Source organism: Bombus impatiens, unplaced genomic scaffold (genome assembly GCF_000188095.3).
Source record: "Bombus impatiens unplaced genomic scaffold, BIMP_2.2 scf_0107, whole genome shotgun sequence".
Classification (NCBI taxonomy): Eukaryota; Metazoa; Arthropoda; class Insecta; order Hymenoptera; family Apidae; genus Bombus; species Bombus impatiens.
The window spans coordinates 195,836-214,469 of NT_176526.1; the positions used below are offsets into that span (position 1 = coordinate 195,836).

Here is an 18,634-nt window from a genome sequence, read left to right on the forward strand (position 1 = left end):
CAAAAAATTCCACAGGTCGAGACTAGCATCGCAAAGCTGTACAAAATGATATTTATCCAAAAAAGATATACGAGGCACTGAAATGTAAAATGAAATTATAGATACTTTCTTTTGTTAAAATACATACTTATATCGTAAACTACTATAAACGGGTGGTTCATTAATCTATTCCTATCAACGAATCACGATCTGATAAAAAGGTATTTTATTTTTTATTCACAATATAAAAACGTACAGATCATCAACAAATAAATAATAGAACACTTATTACAATGTACAAGGCACAGGTTTGTATCCTTATAATAACAGTATGCTTAAGAGCAATATTTCTATCAGTAACTTTGGTAAAACACAATATATAAGCACTAGTATGACGTCATCTTGTTCAATTATTTAAAAATATTACGGGTACGGATAATATTAAAATTATAGCACGCATAATACATCATCCTCTAATAATTGGTGTGGAAATTTAACACGTGTTCGACAAATCGTATTTTCTATGCTACAATTTTATATACAATTTGTAGAAAAAATACAGCTGAAAGAAGCTCAAATTTTTGCAACAACATGTTTTCCGATAAAAATGCCCAGTTTCGAACGTTTTCGATTGGCGAAACAATCGAAAACAGCAATCCCATGCGGATCACACAATAATGACCGCATTCAGAAAACAGTGACGTGATAGTTAAATCACTGTTTACGATACTTACAGAACTTAGGTACAAAACGTAATACTATTCTGGAATAATCTGAAGATTCCCAGCCTCTGCTAAACCCAATCTCTGCTGAACATTCTTCAGTCGTTGGCAATACTGTTCAAACGTGTCAAAACCACCATCTCCACTAAAAATCGAATTTCAGATAGTTAAAATGTTTATTTTCTAATAATTCTTCACTTACTTTGCGGTAGTCTTATCTCGAACAGGAGGCGAATGATTTATGGCAGCTTTTTGAATTGGTAGAAAAGACTGATCCGTGTTCCATAATAGAGTTTTCACACCAATTCGTCTGCCAATATTCCATCTCACGATTAACCACTTCATTCTATGGATACTAATCAAAACAAGCACCGCACTCCTAAATCGAACTTTTGGCGATTTCTTGTTACGGCCTACCACAGCGTAGGATCGTTGGTCTCTGGTCAATTGGGCGAGTACACATAGAGTATTTTCTTCAGACAATTGGTAGCTACCAATTACAATTAACAAATATCGTTTCTGATATGTTAGAGCCTTGCGTCTGCTTTCCGCTCGCAGAAACTTTCCATAAAAATGTTGCAACTGTAAAAAAGAATATTATCGTATCATTGAGCACAAAATGAATATATGAAAAAAAGATAGAAATTACCTTTTCTATTTCTGGGATTCTAGCATTTGAAACTTGAGGTCCCTTATTTCGTTTGATTTGATCTTCGAGTAATTTAATTCGTTGGTTCAATTTTTCCTTCTCTTCCCTTGATTTTATCAACTTCTCTTGAAGTACAGTCTTTTCTGTCATGTATTTTTCATTAACTTCACTGAGATCCTATAAACCATAATATCAGTCATAAAATACAACAATTCATAAGATAACTAGAAGTTTATTACTAAAAGTTAGAAAATATTAAGTTCATTACATTTATCTTTTGCATGAATTTTGTAGGCATATTCTCGTTTGTAAATCTGCTCTTCAGTTCCTTTGTGAGCTCCAATTCTCTCCTTGTACATGCTTTTATTTCTTGTTGTAACTCAGCAATCACATCCCTAGAGTTCTTCTCCTCATCTTTGACGGCCGATAACTTTTTAAGTAGATCAGTTTCCCTTTCTTTAAAAGTCTCAGCTAGCTTCATCTCCCGTTCTAGAGATTCTGTTAATTCTCTCTTTGACTGTTTCATGTCAGCCTCCAAATCCATCTATTGAAAAATTAATCACGTGAAAAAAAATCACAAAAACTAGTAGTTATAAATTAATATTTTCTTATACTAACTATCACATCTCTAGCATTATTGATTTCTCTCCTCAAAGCCTTAAGCTCACTATGTTCACTGATCTTTTGTTCTTGTCTCTTAGTTTCCGCATCAGACATGGTTTTAATTCTCTTCTGTAACCATTCGCCTTCTTCTTGTTTTGCTTTTAGTTCTTCTTTGGTACGCCTGAGATCAGTTTGCAAGTGATCATTAGTTCCCTTTATCAAAACCAGATTACTTGTTAAGTTCTCATTTTTCTCCACTTCCACTTCTAATTGCTTCTCAAAATGATTCTTCTCCATCTGTAATTTCCTCAAAGTGTCCTTCAGCTCTGTGTTTTCCCTTCCTTCTTTTTCAAAGCTTTCCATTAATGACAGATATTTCTTCCTCTCAGCTTCTAAATCTGTTAATTTTGATAAGTCATCGACTTTCTGGGATTGTACATGGTCTTTCATCAAACTCAGTTGAATCTCTAAATTCTTATGCTCATCTTGTAGCAAGGACAATTCATTTTTAAGCTTCACCTCATTGTCTAAAGAATTCTTCAACTTACTCTGGAGGGTCTCTATTAATTCTGAACAACCAACTTGCATTGCCCTATGCTCCTTTTCAATCTGAATCTTTAATTTTCTCATCAAATTCTTCTCTGAAGATAATTCTTCATCTAGTTTCGCTATTTTCTTTGATTTCTCTGTTAAATCTGACTTTAGTTGGAAAATTCGACCTTCGTATTCTGTTATCTGGCACTTGAGCATTTCTGTTTCTATCTCCAAATCATCTTTCAGCTTCTTCAATTCTTCATTGATTTTATTAGCTTGACTCAGTTTTAATTTTAGTTCTATATATTTTGCTTCTTGGAAATCCTGATAAGGAGTTTGTCTTTCTGTCTTTTTCTTATCCTCGTCATCGTTTTCTATGGCGTTCATAATCTTTCTATCTAAGTGTGCCGATAAATTTAACTCTCTTTGCACCATGTCTTCGATGTCGATATCATCTTGCAATCGTTCTGCAAATTCATACAATAAATAATTATTGTAATAAAACTATATTTTTAATTTATATAAAGAAATACTTACGTGCAGGTAACTTTAGGTCAGACAGATCTTTATTTAGATTATCCACCATATTCCTCAGTTCAGCATTTATCTTTCTTTCATCCTTCAACTTCTTTCTCAACTCCACAACATTTCCAGATTCCTTCATCTTATTCTGTATAGCTTCCAAAGCCTTGTGCAGACTTTTGCTATCGTCACTCATTTGTCTAATCACTTTATCTTTTTCTTTTAAGTATTCCTGCAGATGATGGATTTCTTGATCCTTTTCGTTAGAAGGTGAGGATGTTCCTGAGAAGCTGGTGCGTCTGGCCATTTCTTCCAATCTTCTAATGACCTGATCCCTGTTGTTTAGACCTTCGGTCAGTCTTTGAATTTCATTCTGACATTCTAATAATTCTTGTTTGGTAGATTGGTACTTTGTTTTGAATTCGTACAACTGTTTATTTTCATTTTCGATCTCAATATTGCGGGTTTGGATAGTTTCGATAGTAATATCTTTTTCGAGAATTGCATCTCTGAATTTCTGTAACTCCTTTGCCTGTTCCTGGAGAAGAATAGTATATTCCCGTGTCTGTCCTAATTCTTGTTCCTTCTCTTCGATATCCTTTTTTAACTTATTATTCTCTAAATTCAATTCTATTATAATTTTTTCGTTCATTTGTATCTTATTTTTGTGGTCTTGCATTTCTTCATTACTCAGTTTTAAAATATTTTCTATTTCCTGAAGATCTTTTTTTATTTTATTCTCTGATACTCGTGACAATTCATATTGATTCTGATAGAAACACTTATCTCTGGATAGTGTCTCCACAACATTTTTAAATTCCATTTGCAACTCGTCGTAAAGTTTCTGCAGAGCTATTAAATCATCTTCTCTTTTAGTCAAAATTGCTGATTTCATATCTAATTCCTCTCTTACTGCCTGTAATTGAATTTCCAAGTTCTCCACCTCTTTCAATGTCTCATTGATGGACGTCTGAGTGTATTTCATTGAAGGAACATAAGATCTATTACTACTACTGTCGTCACTTCTCTCATCAGCACGTTCTCTTTGTGGTAATTCTTGCGTTTGAGTACACTGTTTTGTTGACTGTGTAGCATGGTCAGTTCTGTCGTTAGAATTATTGTTTTCCGACGTGGAAGATTTCGACTCCTGGCCACTGACCAGCAAGTCTAAGATTCTAGATTGTTGACTGGAATTTGCTGATAGACTTTGAGAACCAAGGTCTAGAAGAGGAACCTGAATTATCTTAGTGCTGTCCATTAAAGGTACAGTTGAATTATCTATACTTTTTGGAACAGGTGAAGTAGGAACTTTGAAAGCAGATACGTTAGGTAAGTTTTGTGTCGTGTTGGCTCCTCTGATGGCTTCCGTAGTCTCTTCGCATTCCGAGTGAATTGATAGAATATCGCTCAATGTACGTGCACTATTCTTTGCCTCTGTCTGTCGTACCAACTCTCTTAATTGTGTTTCGTCCAGATTCAGTGAAGAATATATCTCAAGTTGCTTTTCTTTTTTGGATAATTGTTCCTTCAAGTGATCTATCTCCTCGTTCTTGTCTGCTAACATACTGTCTATTAGTCTCGGTAATTCTAACTGTGCATGCTCTTGAACACCAACTTTCGCCTGAAGAATCTTTTTCTCCTCTTCAATAATTTCTACGTGCTCTTTCAACTTCTGAATAGTAGCACTTTCTACTTGCACCACATTTGCAATCTCTGCTTCCTTCTCTTGCAATAATTGATTAATTCTATCCAATTGATTCTTCATGTCCTGTAATTCTAAATCTTTGTCAGCAATGGTTCGTTCTAAAGATTGAAACTTGGCATTAGCTTCATGAAGTTGTAGTTCTAAGCGTGATGTAGCCTGTCTCTGGGCAAATGGAGCGCTTTGCTTGTGTTGCTCCAATCTACCACGCATTGCTTCTATTTGAAACAATTGCTCAGAAGTGGTTTGCTGAAGAATTTCCTGCTCTGCTTGCAATTCCTCGTTCTGGTTTTTGAAAGCAGTAACTTGCAATTCTAAATCTTTGATTCTTTTTAGTGCTACTTCTTCAGCTCTGGCATGTTTCAACATTTTCTCCTTAAGTTTAAGTAACTGGTCGAGTGGTAACATTGGAGGTGCAGTAGGATCATCGGGAGTAGGGCACCGCGAGGCATCTATTTGCTCTCTAATAGAGACATCTTCGCTTGGTTGACTCAAACTCAAATTGGAACTACACATGTGCGCAGATTCCAGTTCTCTAATTCTTTTAGTTAAATGATTCTGCATATCGCGAAGTTCTGTTTTCATTTGCTTCAATGCCGCAGAATTCACGTTGAATTGTTCAGAACTTAACTTGTGTTTTCTTAATTCCTCCTACAAAATCGTATTTTTAAAAATGTATGTTCTAACAAAGTTAAGTATTTCATTAAAATTTACCTGTAAGTGAATAATATGTTCATTTAGTTGCTTGCTTTCACTACCCATCTTAACAGCATCCAGTTCTTGGACCAACTCATGCTGGTTCTTAGTCTGCGCAGCAATCACAGTTTCTAATTGATTGATTTGTAATTGAAGAGATTCTTCCTTCTCAGTTTTGATCTGTAGTTGTTGTTCCAAGTCTGTGATGATTTCTCTAAGTACCCAAATCTTGTCGATAGCTGCTTTCAGTTCACTCTCGGTTTCAGATTTTCTGGCCTCTGTGTCAGACATAAGAGAGGACATCTCTCTCATCTGAGACTCTAGAACCTCCACCTACATTGCATTCAACTTTTTAATGAAACTTCGCAATTGCTAAGTTTATTCCATTACCACAACCATAAATTAAATGCTGGAAAGCATCACCATATGTAAAGCACACAAAAAATAATTGTCAAAGTGACAAAATAAAAGATACATGCATATCATCTTAATTTTTATTAAAATGAAATGTACACTTTGTACTTAGTAGAGCCTGGATCTGAAATATTATTAAATGTATTAATTCTCATAAGTAAATGACCACTCACAACTGCACCGATGTCAGATGCTTGAAGCACAGGGACGTCTGACGTTGCTTCGGGTGATAGTGTAGACTGCTTTGTGCGACAAACAGAAACCAAAACCAGAGTGCAGGAAAACTCGTGTTAATAGGTTAGTGATAATGCGTGTTATAAGCTGCCTAATTACTTAATAATATAGCTGACAATATAGCTGACCATAAAAAATGAACTCAATTATGATATCCCAAAAGTTATCTATTAGTTTGATCAATTTATATGAGATCAGTAAAGATCATTAAAAAATCCCAATCCAAGACAAATAGAAATAATCATTTTAAGAAATTTCTGAACTTGATTAAAATGTATTATTTAGTCCGCACCATGTAAAGTATCCAAAAAAGCAGATGTTTTGGGTGCGAATGAATATTTCAATTAGAATCGTAAATTGTTTATATCAAATTATTGTATTGTTAAATAGTATGAATATAATGCCCAAGGACTCACCTCAGATGTTATGCGTTGATCTCGTTCCTTTTCTCGTTCACGTTCTTTAAGCTGTTCCTGCAGAACATATACTTGTTTCGCTGCTTCATCTCTCTCAGCTTCTCTTTCGCTTGCTTGCTCATCCAGAAATCTGCGAGTTGCTTTTAATTGCTTATCTGCTGCCTCAATCTACACATATTTTCTTTCAGTTAATATCAATAAAATCGAACACTTAAAAAGCAGAAAGTAGAAAACTTGAATAAAAATAATCAATAAAATGTACACTTCAGCAGCTACATGAGTTATAAACTTTAATATTATTTATATCAACACATATTTAATCAATCACAATCAAAAATAAAACTAAAAACAAATGCCTTTATGCAAAATAAATAGCAACAAAAATAAAGTGTTCTGAAATACTCATGAAAAATGCTCATCAACTTTCTTCAAACGTATTCTTTGTTATTAAATTAATGCAACCAGGGAGGATAAGGAAGAGTTAATTCACAATATTAATAGCATGCATATAAGAGATTAATAGCAATAAACATACTTTTAATGTAACACATGCCTTGATTAATCATTAGGAAATTATTATTTTTAATGATGGCATGAAATTTAGTAGATTCTTATGATAAACCATTTCATCAGAATTGAGAGAGTCCATAGCGTTCTTGTCAATTTATTGTTAAATATTGCTCGGTTTGCGGTTAAAGTTAACTTACGGAACAGCTTTTTATAATAGTATTAGTAATTCTATAATTTACCTTTCGGCGGCAAACCCTGTGAATGTATGGGGTAGGAGTAGGTTCTAAAGGCACCTGCTGGCAAGATAACAGAACGCCAATCAATCTTTCTAAAAAGCTGCATCACGGAGCTATACATTTTTACCGGTCGTTTATCTTTTTTCTTTCTTTTCTTTCTCTTTTATTTCATACGTTTTTATCGTAAATTTTTTTCTATCGATTTCTGAACACGAGATCATCTATCGATTGAAATACTTGTCAGATGATAATCGAATCTATTAGAAGTTAAATATTGATGCATGGATAATGAGACTGTTCATTATGAGTTCAAAAACAAAAAAAGAATGTCTTGTGCAATGTATGAACAACTAAGCTCGTAGATACAGATAAAATAATGGACTACCAAATACAAAACTCGTCTTCAATATGCAATACACCACAACTGTTTTGTATGTAGCATACCAACTCTATATAATGAAAATACATGCAATCGGTGCATCCTTTATAAGAAGAAGTTGCAGTTTACCTGTTGCTGCAAATCTTCCTTTTCCCTTTTTGCCTCTTCCATCAATTTTTCAGTCAGTCTAGATTGTTCATCTATCAGTTGCAACAATTCTGTGCAATCTCCTCCTCCATTTGATAATACATGTCTCACTGAAAAATAAAACATAATTTCAAAAGACATTCATTGAAAAGTTCAATGTTCATACCTCAAAAGAATTCATACCTTTTTCTTGCAATTGTGAGAAATCTTGCAAAGTAATGTCAGTACCCAAGTCATAATTTTCCCCATAACCTTCTGTGATTGTTTCTTTTTTATTCTCTGCATTAATTAGCTTCCTTTGAAGATCTAAAATGGTCATTTTCAGATGACTGATCTCTTCTTGATAGCTGATGACTAGAGCTTCAGCATGATGAAGTTTCAAATTCAGTTCTTCATTCATTTTATTTAACCAAAGAGTATCTTTCAAAGGAGAGCTATGTCTCCGTTCTCTTGTGGATAAAGAAGTGCTAAGAATTTCAGCGCTTTCAGATTTCAAGCGACGTACGCAGTTGTTCAATTCTTGCTTTAATTTTTCTGTTATGCACTCATCTTCTTCCAGAATAGTTGGTAAAGTTTCAGCATTGCTATTTATTATAGAAACTATCTCGGTAGTTTTTGGAGCAAAATGGATCCTTTGTATCTTCATTTTGGAAGAGTTCAATAAGCTAGTCTCTTGGTTCTCTCTTGATTCGTTGAATTTCAATCCATCAGTTTTATCAATTTGCATGGCTTTTTCATTAATGACGCTATCGGATAATTGACTCTTAACAACTTTGGTAATAAAAGTATTATTAACTTCCTCTTCACAAATACTAAAGTACTTTATCAGTTCTTCAATCAACGTTTTAAGAGTTACACACGTTTTACTTAAGGTATTCCTGTTTAACACAAAATGTTTATAAATAAAAGATAATAACGATTTTTAATTTTCTCGAAATGTAAATACCTTTCTTCAAGAATTTGATTATCTGTTACTACGCTTTTATCAAGATCTCCTTTTTCACCATAATTCTGAACACATTCTGACTTAATTTTATTAAGTTCTTCCTGATGACGATCGATCATTCTAGCTACAGTTCGAGAATGCTCTTCTTTTAAACGTTGCATTTCCTCAGTATGGGTTTCTTTAAGTAGTTGCATCTCCTTCTTTGCATTACCAGTCAGTTTGTCTCGTAATTCCAACAATTCTGCTGGCCAATTATCTTCTACATCCGACTCGACCGTTAAAAGTGCCTATTGATTAAATTACAATGACATGAAAGTGATAAATTGAAAGTGAATATATCAGTAGGAAACTAAATTTGTCTTGGATGTGTACGAATCAATTTTTTGCAGGATATTAGCATGTAAATTGGTGTGGCTAAATCTAAAGCTACCTGAATTTGTTCTTGGAGCGCATTGACAATATCCAACTTAGCTAGTGCGATCTGTTCTTCCAATTGATGGTTGTAGGCCGCTCGTAGTTGCGTTAATTCACCGTTTTCCAACGCACCCGCATCCCATTCTGTTTGACAATGCTGCATGCATACATATGTGGTCACACAATAGCATGTTAGTTACGAGAGAAATAATATATTATAATTGTACTCAGTTCGAGCTAACGACTTTGCTTTACAATTTATAATCTGTGACTTTTATTAATCGGAAACTATTCTAAAAATGCTTTCAGAACAAAACAGTGATTTTTTGACAAGAACAAAATTGTTAAAAAAAATACAGGTTTCATTTAAATAAATTAAAGAATCATGCGTTTCATCGAAAATAAATAGAATTATAGAAAGGAATAACATAAAAAACATACTATTGAAAGATTAAAGTAAGACATACCAAATTTAAAAAGTGCAATCTAATGTACATAGCGAAGTGAATGAAAGAAATCAATTTTTATTAGCATGTAACACATATTCTTGAAGAAGAAGAAGAAGCGATTATAATGCACAAAAAGACATTCAACATTTAACACAAAAAGTAAGATAAACGAAATGCATTAAATACACAAATAAGAAGTTCATAAAATGATCAAGTTATCTTGCTTACCTGATTTGTCATATTTTTCAATAACTCGCGTCTTTCTTTGTCCTTGTTATTGTATAGTTGTCTTTCATACATATTTTTCTGTTCTTCTAAAGATTTCTCACATTGCAATTTCGCTTCCTGCAACTCTATTATTCTGTTTTGCAATTCTTGTTGCAAAGTTTTGATATTTATTTCATACTCTAATTCAGACTTATAACTATTAAAATTTTGGCTGGTATGCTTAGATTGCTCATCCTTTATTGGAGAACCAAGTCTTGAACTATGCTCAGAGATATTCGAAACGTTCAAACAATCGCCAGCACCTCCAAAATATAAGCCTTCAGTTATGTCAGCAATTTCACTATCATTGTCTGACATCTTTTTTGACTGCTGACTAAATATTTCCTCGGAATATTGTTTTTCCATCAGCAAACATTTTTGTTCGAAATACATACGCAGTTCTTCCATTTCCTTCGCGTGTCGCATTTCCAGTTCGGTTTTGAGATCGTTTAACTCTTTTGTGCCTCCTTTTGTGCTCAACATTAATGATTGTACTTTTCTAATTTCAGATGTAGTTTCGGTTTTTATAGCGTTTATCTGCTCGTCATGAACATGAATCAGTGCTTCAATTTCTTTACGTAAAGTCTCCTTCTCTAATGTTAATTGATTTACAGAATCTTGTAGTGAATGCATATTCTCTAACTTCTTCTTCAAAGCTTTATTTTCTTCATTCTTATGTTCCTTTTCTATGGTAAGGTTTTTTGAAAGATTAATGTAGTGATCCATTTTCTTTTTTATTTCTTCATAGTCTGCCTGTTGACTCATTAAACGTTCTACTTCTTTCAGCAACCGTTTATTTTCTTCCAGTACAAGCATTAATTTTTCTTGTAGCGATGCTGTTTTGTTACTAATATTAGGATCTTCGGTTTTCTCATCAAGAGTTCTATTTATATCGATGCTTTTATCGTGTGTTGAATCTACAGAATTATTAACAATCCTATCCAGCTTAAATTGTTTCATTAAGGCACTGTTATAACTGGATGACAATGAAACATCAAGTTTACTATCGCTTAAAGCTAACGTCTGATTCAATTTTTCCTCTACCTCTGCACACTGTGCCCATGCTGTGGCTAGTCCAATCTTCAACTGTTCACGCTCTTCCTCAGATTTCTTCAACATGTCTGTCAGATCATACATTTTTTTTATGGATTCTGCAAGTTCTGTCTCTTTCAGCTCAAGGGTCATCTTAAGCTTCTTGATTTCCTGTTGATCCTCTTCAGTTTTATGCAGCAGATCACTGATGGTATCTTTCATACTCTGACTAGATGATTTGCTTTCTTCTGCTAATGGCAGGGTACTCTGGCCATCCAAACTGTTCTTCTTCAAGGAACTCAGCTCAGATTTGTATTTGTCGCATACATTCTTCATATCCTTAAGCTGTTTCTCATATGATTTCTTTGTAAGATTTGCTTGTTCCAACTCTTCTTTTGACTTACGAACATCCTCTTCAAGACCCTCAATCTTACAAATTAAAAGTTTCTCGAATTCTGCTTTTTCCTCAAGCTTTTGTTTTGTCAACTGATATTGAATCGCCACTTCGTCAAAAGTCTGATACGTAGTTTCGTTCAGTTCGCTTAGAGTACTCACGTTTATACCACTAAGTCTGGACAATGATTTCTCTAAATCATAGATTTTGTTGCTTAAAGTTCTTTCATGAGACTGACTATTTTCTATCAACGACTGCGCTGTCGAGTATCTCGACGACAGATCGTCGAGTTTAAATTTTAGACTTTCATTCTCTTCTTTCAACACAGCAGCATTTGTTAAGGCTTGTTCCAAGGAACGTTCAATGCTTTCCTTCGATTCCAGAACCGCTGTCGCTGCTATGTACTTTGAAGTGACTTCCTCCAATTGAAGTTTATGCAACTTAATCTGTTCGTGTAACATCTCTTTTTCCTTTTGATGATCTAGATTTTGAATGCGTGTAACTTTTTCTGCCTGCACTCTAAACTCATTAAACTTTGATTTTTGTTCGTTCAATTCAGCTTGGGCAGTTTGTTGGGATTCAGAACGATTCATTAACTCGAGTTTCAGAGTTTCCACAGTTTTCTTATAGTGAGCCAACTGCGTTTGAAATATGGAGAGTTCTTTGGCATGTCGAGTCTCCAGATCTGGTAGTTCCTTGTTCAAGCGATCAGCCATAGTCTTATTTTCTTCTTTCAATTGCTTTAGATGTTCTTCATATTCTTTTTGGATATTCATTACCTCTTTCTCATACTTTGCAGCTTGCTCTTTTAATTCCTGTTGATGACGTGCAGTATTTATATTCATCTCAGTTGTAAATTTTTTTAATATATGTTGCATATCTTGTTTTATCTTATCTACACGCACTTCATACTGTTTCTGTTGCTCTAAAGTCTCGGCGATGTTTAAATTTTTGTCAGCAGCATTTAGACGGATTTGTTCATTCAAATTATTAATTTGCAACTTATAATCATTAATCTCAGCTGTTCGAGTTTCTTTCTCCATTTCCAGTGTCTGTACATATTCCTGATTTTGGGTCACCTGGCTATTTAATTTTTGTATTATTGACCTTTGATCGCTTACAGTCTTTTCTAAAGTATCAATCTAGAAACCATCAATTTTCTAATAAAAATCTCTTCATTTTGTGGTCATAAAAAATATGATTTTCTTACCTTTTCTTCCAAGCACTTATTCTTATCACTATCTTTACAAGGTATCTGCATAGCATTTATGGAGTTCAATTGACTAGCAAGATTATCTCTTACAGACAGAGCATGCTGCAGAGACCACATTAGATCTTCTATTAGCTTATCTCTTTGATTCACTGCTTTTTCAAACTCTTGTAGCTATTTGATTGAAAATAACACATGACTATCTATATATACTATGTCAACAAAAAAAAAAGAACAGATTTTACATACTTTTATATGATACAAAGACAAGACATCTCTACTGTGTATACTACTACTCTGGCTTTGAGAAGAGTTTGGAGATGAGGCCTCTGCTCTCAAGTGATCAATTTCCGCATTTAAAGCTTCGACTATGGCTTCTTTCCCTTGCAACAACTCTTCTAATTGAACCACCCTTCCTGCAAGACCTTCTAAATCCCCATCTGCTTCTCCTTCGCTCATACTGACACTGCTTTGTGTCACATCTTTTGAAGAAACTCCTTCATGCGGCTATAATCAATGGAATTAGTGCTTTGATGTTCACAAACAACAAAATAGATTTAAATTCCTATTCTTACATCAGATTTTCTATGTTCCATAGATTTGTCATTACGGAAAGATTCCTCATCGGATATTTCATCCATTTGACTATGCTCGAACCTTGAGCTTTACTAATTCTTTCTACCTTATATCTCTCCAGCTGAAACCACAATTGTATATTACATAAAAATTTAAATTTCCATATAATTTTTCAAGTTCAGTTTTCTAAATGTCTTATTTATGTTCCATGTTTACCATATTAAACAAATCTCAAAATATCAAATAATATACTATGATCTTTTGTACCCTACATCAATGTGAACTTTATGGTGTTCGGAATCCATATTATATCCTTACGTTCCTCCACCATACTTATCTGAATTATAATAGCTACAAAAAGCATTTCTACACCTCTAAAAGTATTTATTTTTGCATTTACATATTAATTAGATCCAGGTATATTAAATTTTGTATCATTTAATAATATATTTACGTCTACAAAAATTTGATACTATCGGAATAAAATGTAAAATATGATAAAAAGATATTTTATTGAAAAATAAGGGTATGTTCAAATACTTTTTGTAGCCACTACATTGAGTTGTCGGTTGAAATTTACTTTGAGAAACCAAAAATTATTGACTTTTTTTATATATTCCGATAATATTCGACAAATAGAATCCAAAAATATAAGTTTTGAGTTTAAAAATCAATTGGTTTAAATGTTATACGTATATAAAACCAAGAATTTTTAGCGTATTTTACACGTTAATTTGACGCCATATTAGCTTGTATCCATTCGTCCAATGTGTGAAGTCACTAGCTGTAAACAGATACACGTGGGTGGCGGGATAAGTCAAATGTTTTTATCTGCAAGCGTTTTGCACATGTTTGGTTTTTCGCGCTAACACGATTCAAGACTTGCAGATAACAATTCTCCCAACGCGTTCGAAGTATTCGCTTTTATTTTTTTTCCACGGTTAGGTCCTTTTTCGTTTTATTTTTTTTACCGCTTTCTTCCTTTTTTAGTTTCTTTTTGTTTTATTTTCTTTTATTTTCCTCTTTCTTTTTAAATGTTTTACTAGTTTTGTTGTATTATTATAAGTACTTGCATAACAAGCTGAAAAGCCACACGGTTTTAATGAATGGTTAATCTCTTGGTAGTCAATATTCATTAGAATTCATGATCATATCAGATTCATATAAAAACTTTTAGGTGCCAGCTTCCACTTATTAAATATTAATCTATACAATCTTCGCGACAACAATCGATCACATAAAAATACCTAATTATATAACAATTATACAATATTATATTAATTATATAATATATAACTGCATAAAAACATAAAATATACAAATATATAAAATACAATTCAAAAGACAGTTATAAATGCAATAATAACATAACAATAGTTAACAAATAGTTAGGTATTGCAAATGAATCGTTAGTAAAACTTTTGATTTATTAAAAGTAGAATTAATTAGAGTATGATGTAATAGATTGAATACATCTTGGCCATCATAAAACAATATTATTTTTGTAAAATATTAGCCATTTCACATGCAACAATCCAATGTCTTACTTGATTTCTTTCTCTCCCAGTAGTTGATCTTTCCCACAAATTATCAATTATGAATGTGTTAATATAGTTTGTAAGAATTCCATGGACAGCTCTGTAAATATATAATTATGTATTTATTAGATTTTATTAACGTCTGTTGATTTATAATTCAAGATTTTATGACTAATAATAGTATCGTTTATTATAATGTAAAAAGAAATAAAAATATATATTCTAATTAATAAAGAAACCTTTCTCATAAATTTATTGCATGTAAATATTTGATCTGTTTTACATAGATAACAATAAATTCTCCCCATTCAATCATTCCAACACATATGAAAATCTAATTTTCTGTTTTTAATATTTATAAAAAAAATGAGCGTAAATTAGAAAAAAATAATTCTACAAAATATTTATGATTAATGAATGGGTTGATGAACCATATCTTTATTAAATTAACAAGTAATTTATTACGTTTAGTATCTGTAATAAATTAATATAAATTGTGAAAAAGTACGTTTGAAGTCTGTTCTTTAATTTACAAATAATTTTAGATATATTTGTAAAAACATTAATATATATCTGTCTCAAATTACTGTTCTGATTTTCTAAATAGTTTTTTCATCAATGTTATGAAGAAATATAGAGTGAATTATCGTGTATCTTATTTTTTCAATCTACTGAATTTATTGAACAAAATGTTCATCTTGAATATTCAATGTAAATATTGCTGATCTCTGAGCATTTGAATATCTTTTGTAATGTTATTTTAGTTAACGTTAACGGGCTTTGAACCAAGTATACTATAACTACAGTTCTTGTTGAATTCTTTTCTTAATTTTAAATGTTTTAGTGTACAGATTGACAGAATTTTGAAAAAGTATTCGAAAATATATATGTATATATTTCTCCATTAATAAAAGACTATTTGTTTTGTAAATAGAATATTTCAAATCTTAAATTCATGTATACTCATTATGTATTCAAAAATATATTGAGTAAAATAGATAAAACAAAATTACTTTTGTAATATGCAATGCTATGCGTCCTTATTTGTTGAAACAGCAGAACCAGTTCATGATGGCTTTAATTACCTAAGAAATACATATTTTTATTAACATACTTATAACATATGTACATATATTCATCAATATAATTGATTATAATAATATTGTTTATTATCCATCATTAATAGTACAGCTCTGTAAATGAGAAGTACAGTTTATAATATCAAACTGTTACTTTTCATTAAACTTTATTTTTGTTCATTTCGTTAAACTTTACACAATTAATGAATGAATCTATAAATTACATATAAATAAATTAATAATTCCCTTTACACCTATACGCTGTTCAAATACATAAAGAAAATTATGAAATATATACTATATCATATAATATGTACATAGAGGAACATTATTAGAGTATATCAAATTTTTTAAATTAAAATGGAAAGTAAATTAAATTACCAGTAAGTTTTAATAATGAATGATACGTATCGTGCAACGAGCAACGACTCAACCACGGTCAACCGTTACATTTCCAGTACGCATTTCAGTGCGCAGGATTATTTCGCGCGCAAGAAGAACCAATAGTAAAACAGTTTGATTCTAAAAATCATTTGGCTTATTTTCACTTGAATTTTTGAAGAAAAAAGAATTATAGTCATAGAATAAACAAAAAGTGCTTAACTTTTTAGAATAATACATAAGTTATAATATATATGTTTTGAATTTATTTAATGTAGATAATGTAGATTAATGTAGATCACATGTAGATATTGCCAACTTAAGAAATTGTGAAGATACTATTTATTGATGGCAACTAAGTGGTTGCGGATTTTATCAATAGGTGGCCTTAGCACATTCTTTTATTTTGTCAACGTGTTCAATGCACCTAACCTATATTGTTTTGTTATTCTTTGGTCTTCCACCTTTAATTTAATAAAGGATTGTATCGATTAGTTTTTTAGTTTCGTTTTTATCCCAATTTAAAAATGGAAGAACAAGACACGCATTTCAGACATATTTTATTGTATTATTTCCGAAAAGGCAAAAACGCATCGCAAGCACATAAGAAGTTATGTGCCCTATATGGAAATGAAGCCTTGAAAGAAAGGCAGTGTCAAAATTGGTTTGCCAAATTTCGTTCTGGTGATTTTTCAGTGAAAAATGCTCAACGGTCTGGTCGTCCAGTTGAAGTTGACGAGACCCATATCATGGCCATTCTCGATTCAGATCGTTATAGTACAACGCGTGAGATTGCAGAGAAGCTCAATGTATCGCATACATGCATTCAAAAAAGAATAAAACAGCTTGGCTATGTCAAGAAAATCGATTTATGGGTCCCTCATCAGCTTGATGAAATTCATTTGAAGCAACGCATTAGCATCTGCGATTCGCTTCTGAAACGCAACGAAATTGATTCATTTCTGAAACGACTGATTATTGGTGACGAAAGGTGGATAGTTTATACAACCCAGACGACACCAAAAGCTGAGATTCACCAAAAAAAGATTATGCTTTCAGTTTGGTGGGATTATAAAGGAATTCTGTACTTTGAACTTTTACCAAGAAACCAAATGATTAATTCAAACGTGTACGTTCCACAACTCGCCAAACTGAGCGATGCACTTCAAGAAAAGCGGCCAGAATTGGCAGATCATAAGGGTGTTGTTTTCCAGCATGATAATTCAAAATCTCACACATCTTTGGTCACTCACCAAAAATTATTGGAACTAGGTTGGAATGTGTTGTCACATCCACCACATAGCCCTGATCTTGCGCCTTCAGATTACCATTTATTTCGTTCCATACAGAACTCCTTAAATGGTAAAATTTTTAATGACGCTGATGATGTAAAATCACATTTAATTCGGTTTTTTGCTGATAAAAATCAGAAATTTTATGAACATGGAATTATGACACTGCCTGAAAGATGGCAAAAGGTCATCGAAAAAGAAGGACAATACCTAATTGAATAAAGTTATATTTTTAAGCAAAAATTTTGAATTTTCCTTTTTATTTAAAATACGCAATCACTTAGTTGCCAACCCAATAAAAATGAAATTCTTTCATCTAGAAAAATACACATTTGGAAATACATGCGAATACACATGCGAATATTCTTTATGCAATTAATTCTTAAAAAATTAAGAATTCATATAATATAAATTTTCTAAATAATATGATCGTGCAATATGGCATAATACATTGAACATTTTTTTATTAATATTAAAAATTAATATTAATATTAACGTTTTATTAATATTCTTTTTATTAATACATTAAACTTTGAATTTAGTTTAGTTTAGTTTAATTTATCTCCAAATTTAAAATATTTGATGATGAGAGATGCCATCATTATGATATATTTTAATTTTTATTTCCTCAGTAGCCTCATAACGAGCCTGTCACAGAACTTCTAAAAGCCCGCATGAAAAATTATTACAGATAACATCACTGATATGTACTTACATATGTACACATATTTAAGATTCAATTAGTACAAAACTTAAAAATTATTGCACACGATTATATATATCAACTTAATTACTTTGTAACTTTTAATTGTAATATAACCATATTTATATAAAAACTGTGGAAATAAAATAAGAGTAATGTCAAGCGAGCAACATTATTATTGTAAATTGTAAGAGATGATGACATTAATAACATTTTTCATCACTGTATTCTACTAGATTTTATTTAACTTTTACATATATTACATATGTCATAAATTTATACATACTATTATTGCAATATGTTAACACAAATATGATTCAAATTAGATATTTATCAGGCATAATAATACATTTGATGTTAATATACAGATTTTCTTGTAGACAGTTTAATTATATGTACGTATATCAAATTATTGAAATTATTATAATCAGATGAAATTATCAATAATACATTTTTACTATACGGATAAATTGCCATAGAATTAATTATTTAAATAATTTACACAAAATAAATGATTTATGTATCATATGCAGGGTAATTTCAGATTTACTAATTTCTCTAAAATAAAACTAATTTTCATTTATGTTTAATTCATAGGAAATACATATCC

The 18,634-nt window shown here is 31.8% G+C and overlaps 1 protein-coding gene across 1 annotated transcript; it reads right to left on the bottom strand.

Moving 5' to 3' along the window:
* Positions 1-190: 190 nt before the first annotated feature.
* On the bottom strand, positions 191-13,949 carry LOC100742250 (A-kinase anchor protein 9). Its single transcript, XM_024364773.2, has 19 exons — positions 13,612-13,949; positions 13,031-13,152; positions 12,705-12,962; positions 12,456-12,629; positions 9,781-12,387; positions 9,120-9,260; positions 8,690-8,976; positions 7,927-8,621; positions 7,726-7,853; positions 7,221-7,277; positions 6,472-6,639; positions 5,995-6,063; positions 5,426-5,740; positions 3,025-5,362; positions 1,969-2,954; positions 1,619-1,894; positions 1,351-1,527; positions 904-1,283; positions 191-846 (listed from the first exon to the last, which is right to left on the bottom strand). The coding sequence occupies exons 2-19, from the start codon at positions 13,094-13,096 to the stop codon at positions 738-740; spliced, it is 9,231 nt and encodes a 3,076-aa protein (XP_024220541.1). The 5' UTR covers positions 13,097-13,152; positions 13,612-13,949; the 3' UTR covers positions 191-737.
* Between the last annotated feature and the right edge of the window lie 4,685 nt (positions 13,950-18,634).

Bases quoted from the DNA above. Each gene is read 5' to 3' on its own strand.
- LOC100742250 (XM_024364773.2), bottom strand. From the start codon at position 13,096: ATGGATGAAATATCCGATGAGGAATCTTTCCGTAATGACAAATCTATG. The intron at 12,388-12,455 runs GTAAGAAAATCA...GATGGTTTCTAG, and splicing joins ATAAGTGCTTGGAAGAAAAG to ATTGATACTTTAGAAAAGAC. The intron at 1,528-1,618 runs GTAATGAACTTA...TATGGTTTATAG, and splicing joins AATTCATGCAAAAGATAAAT to GATCTCAGTGAAGTTAATGA.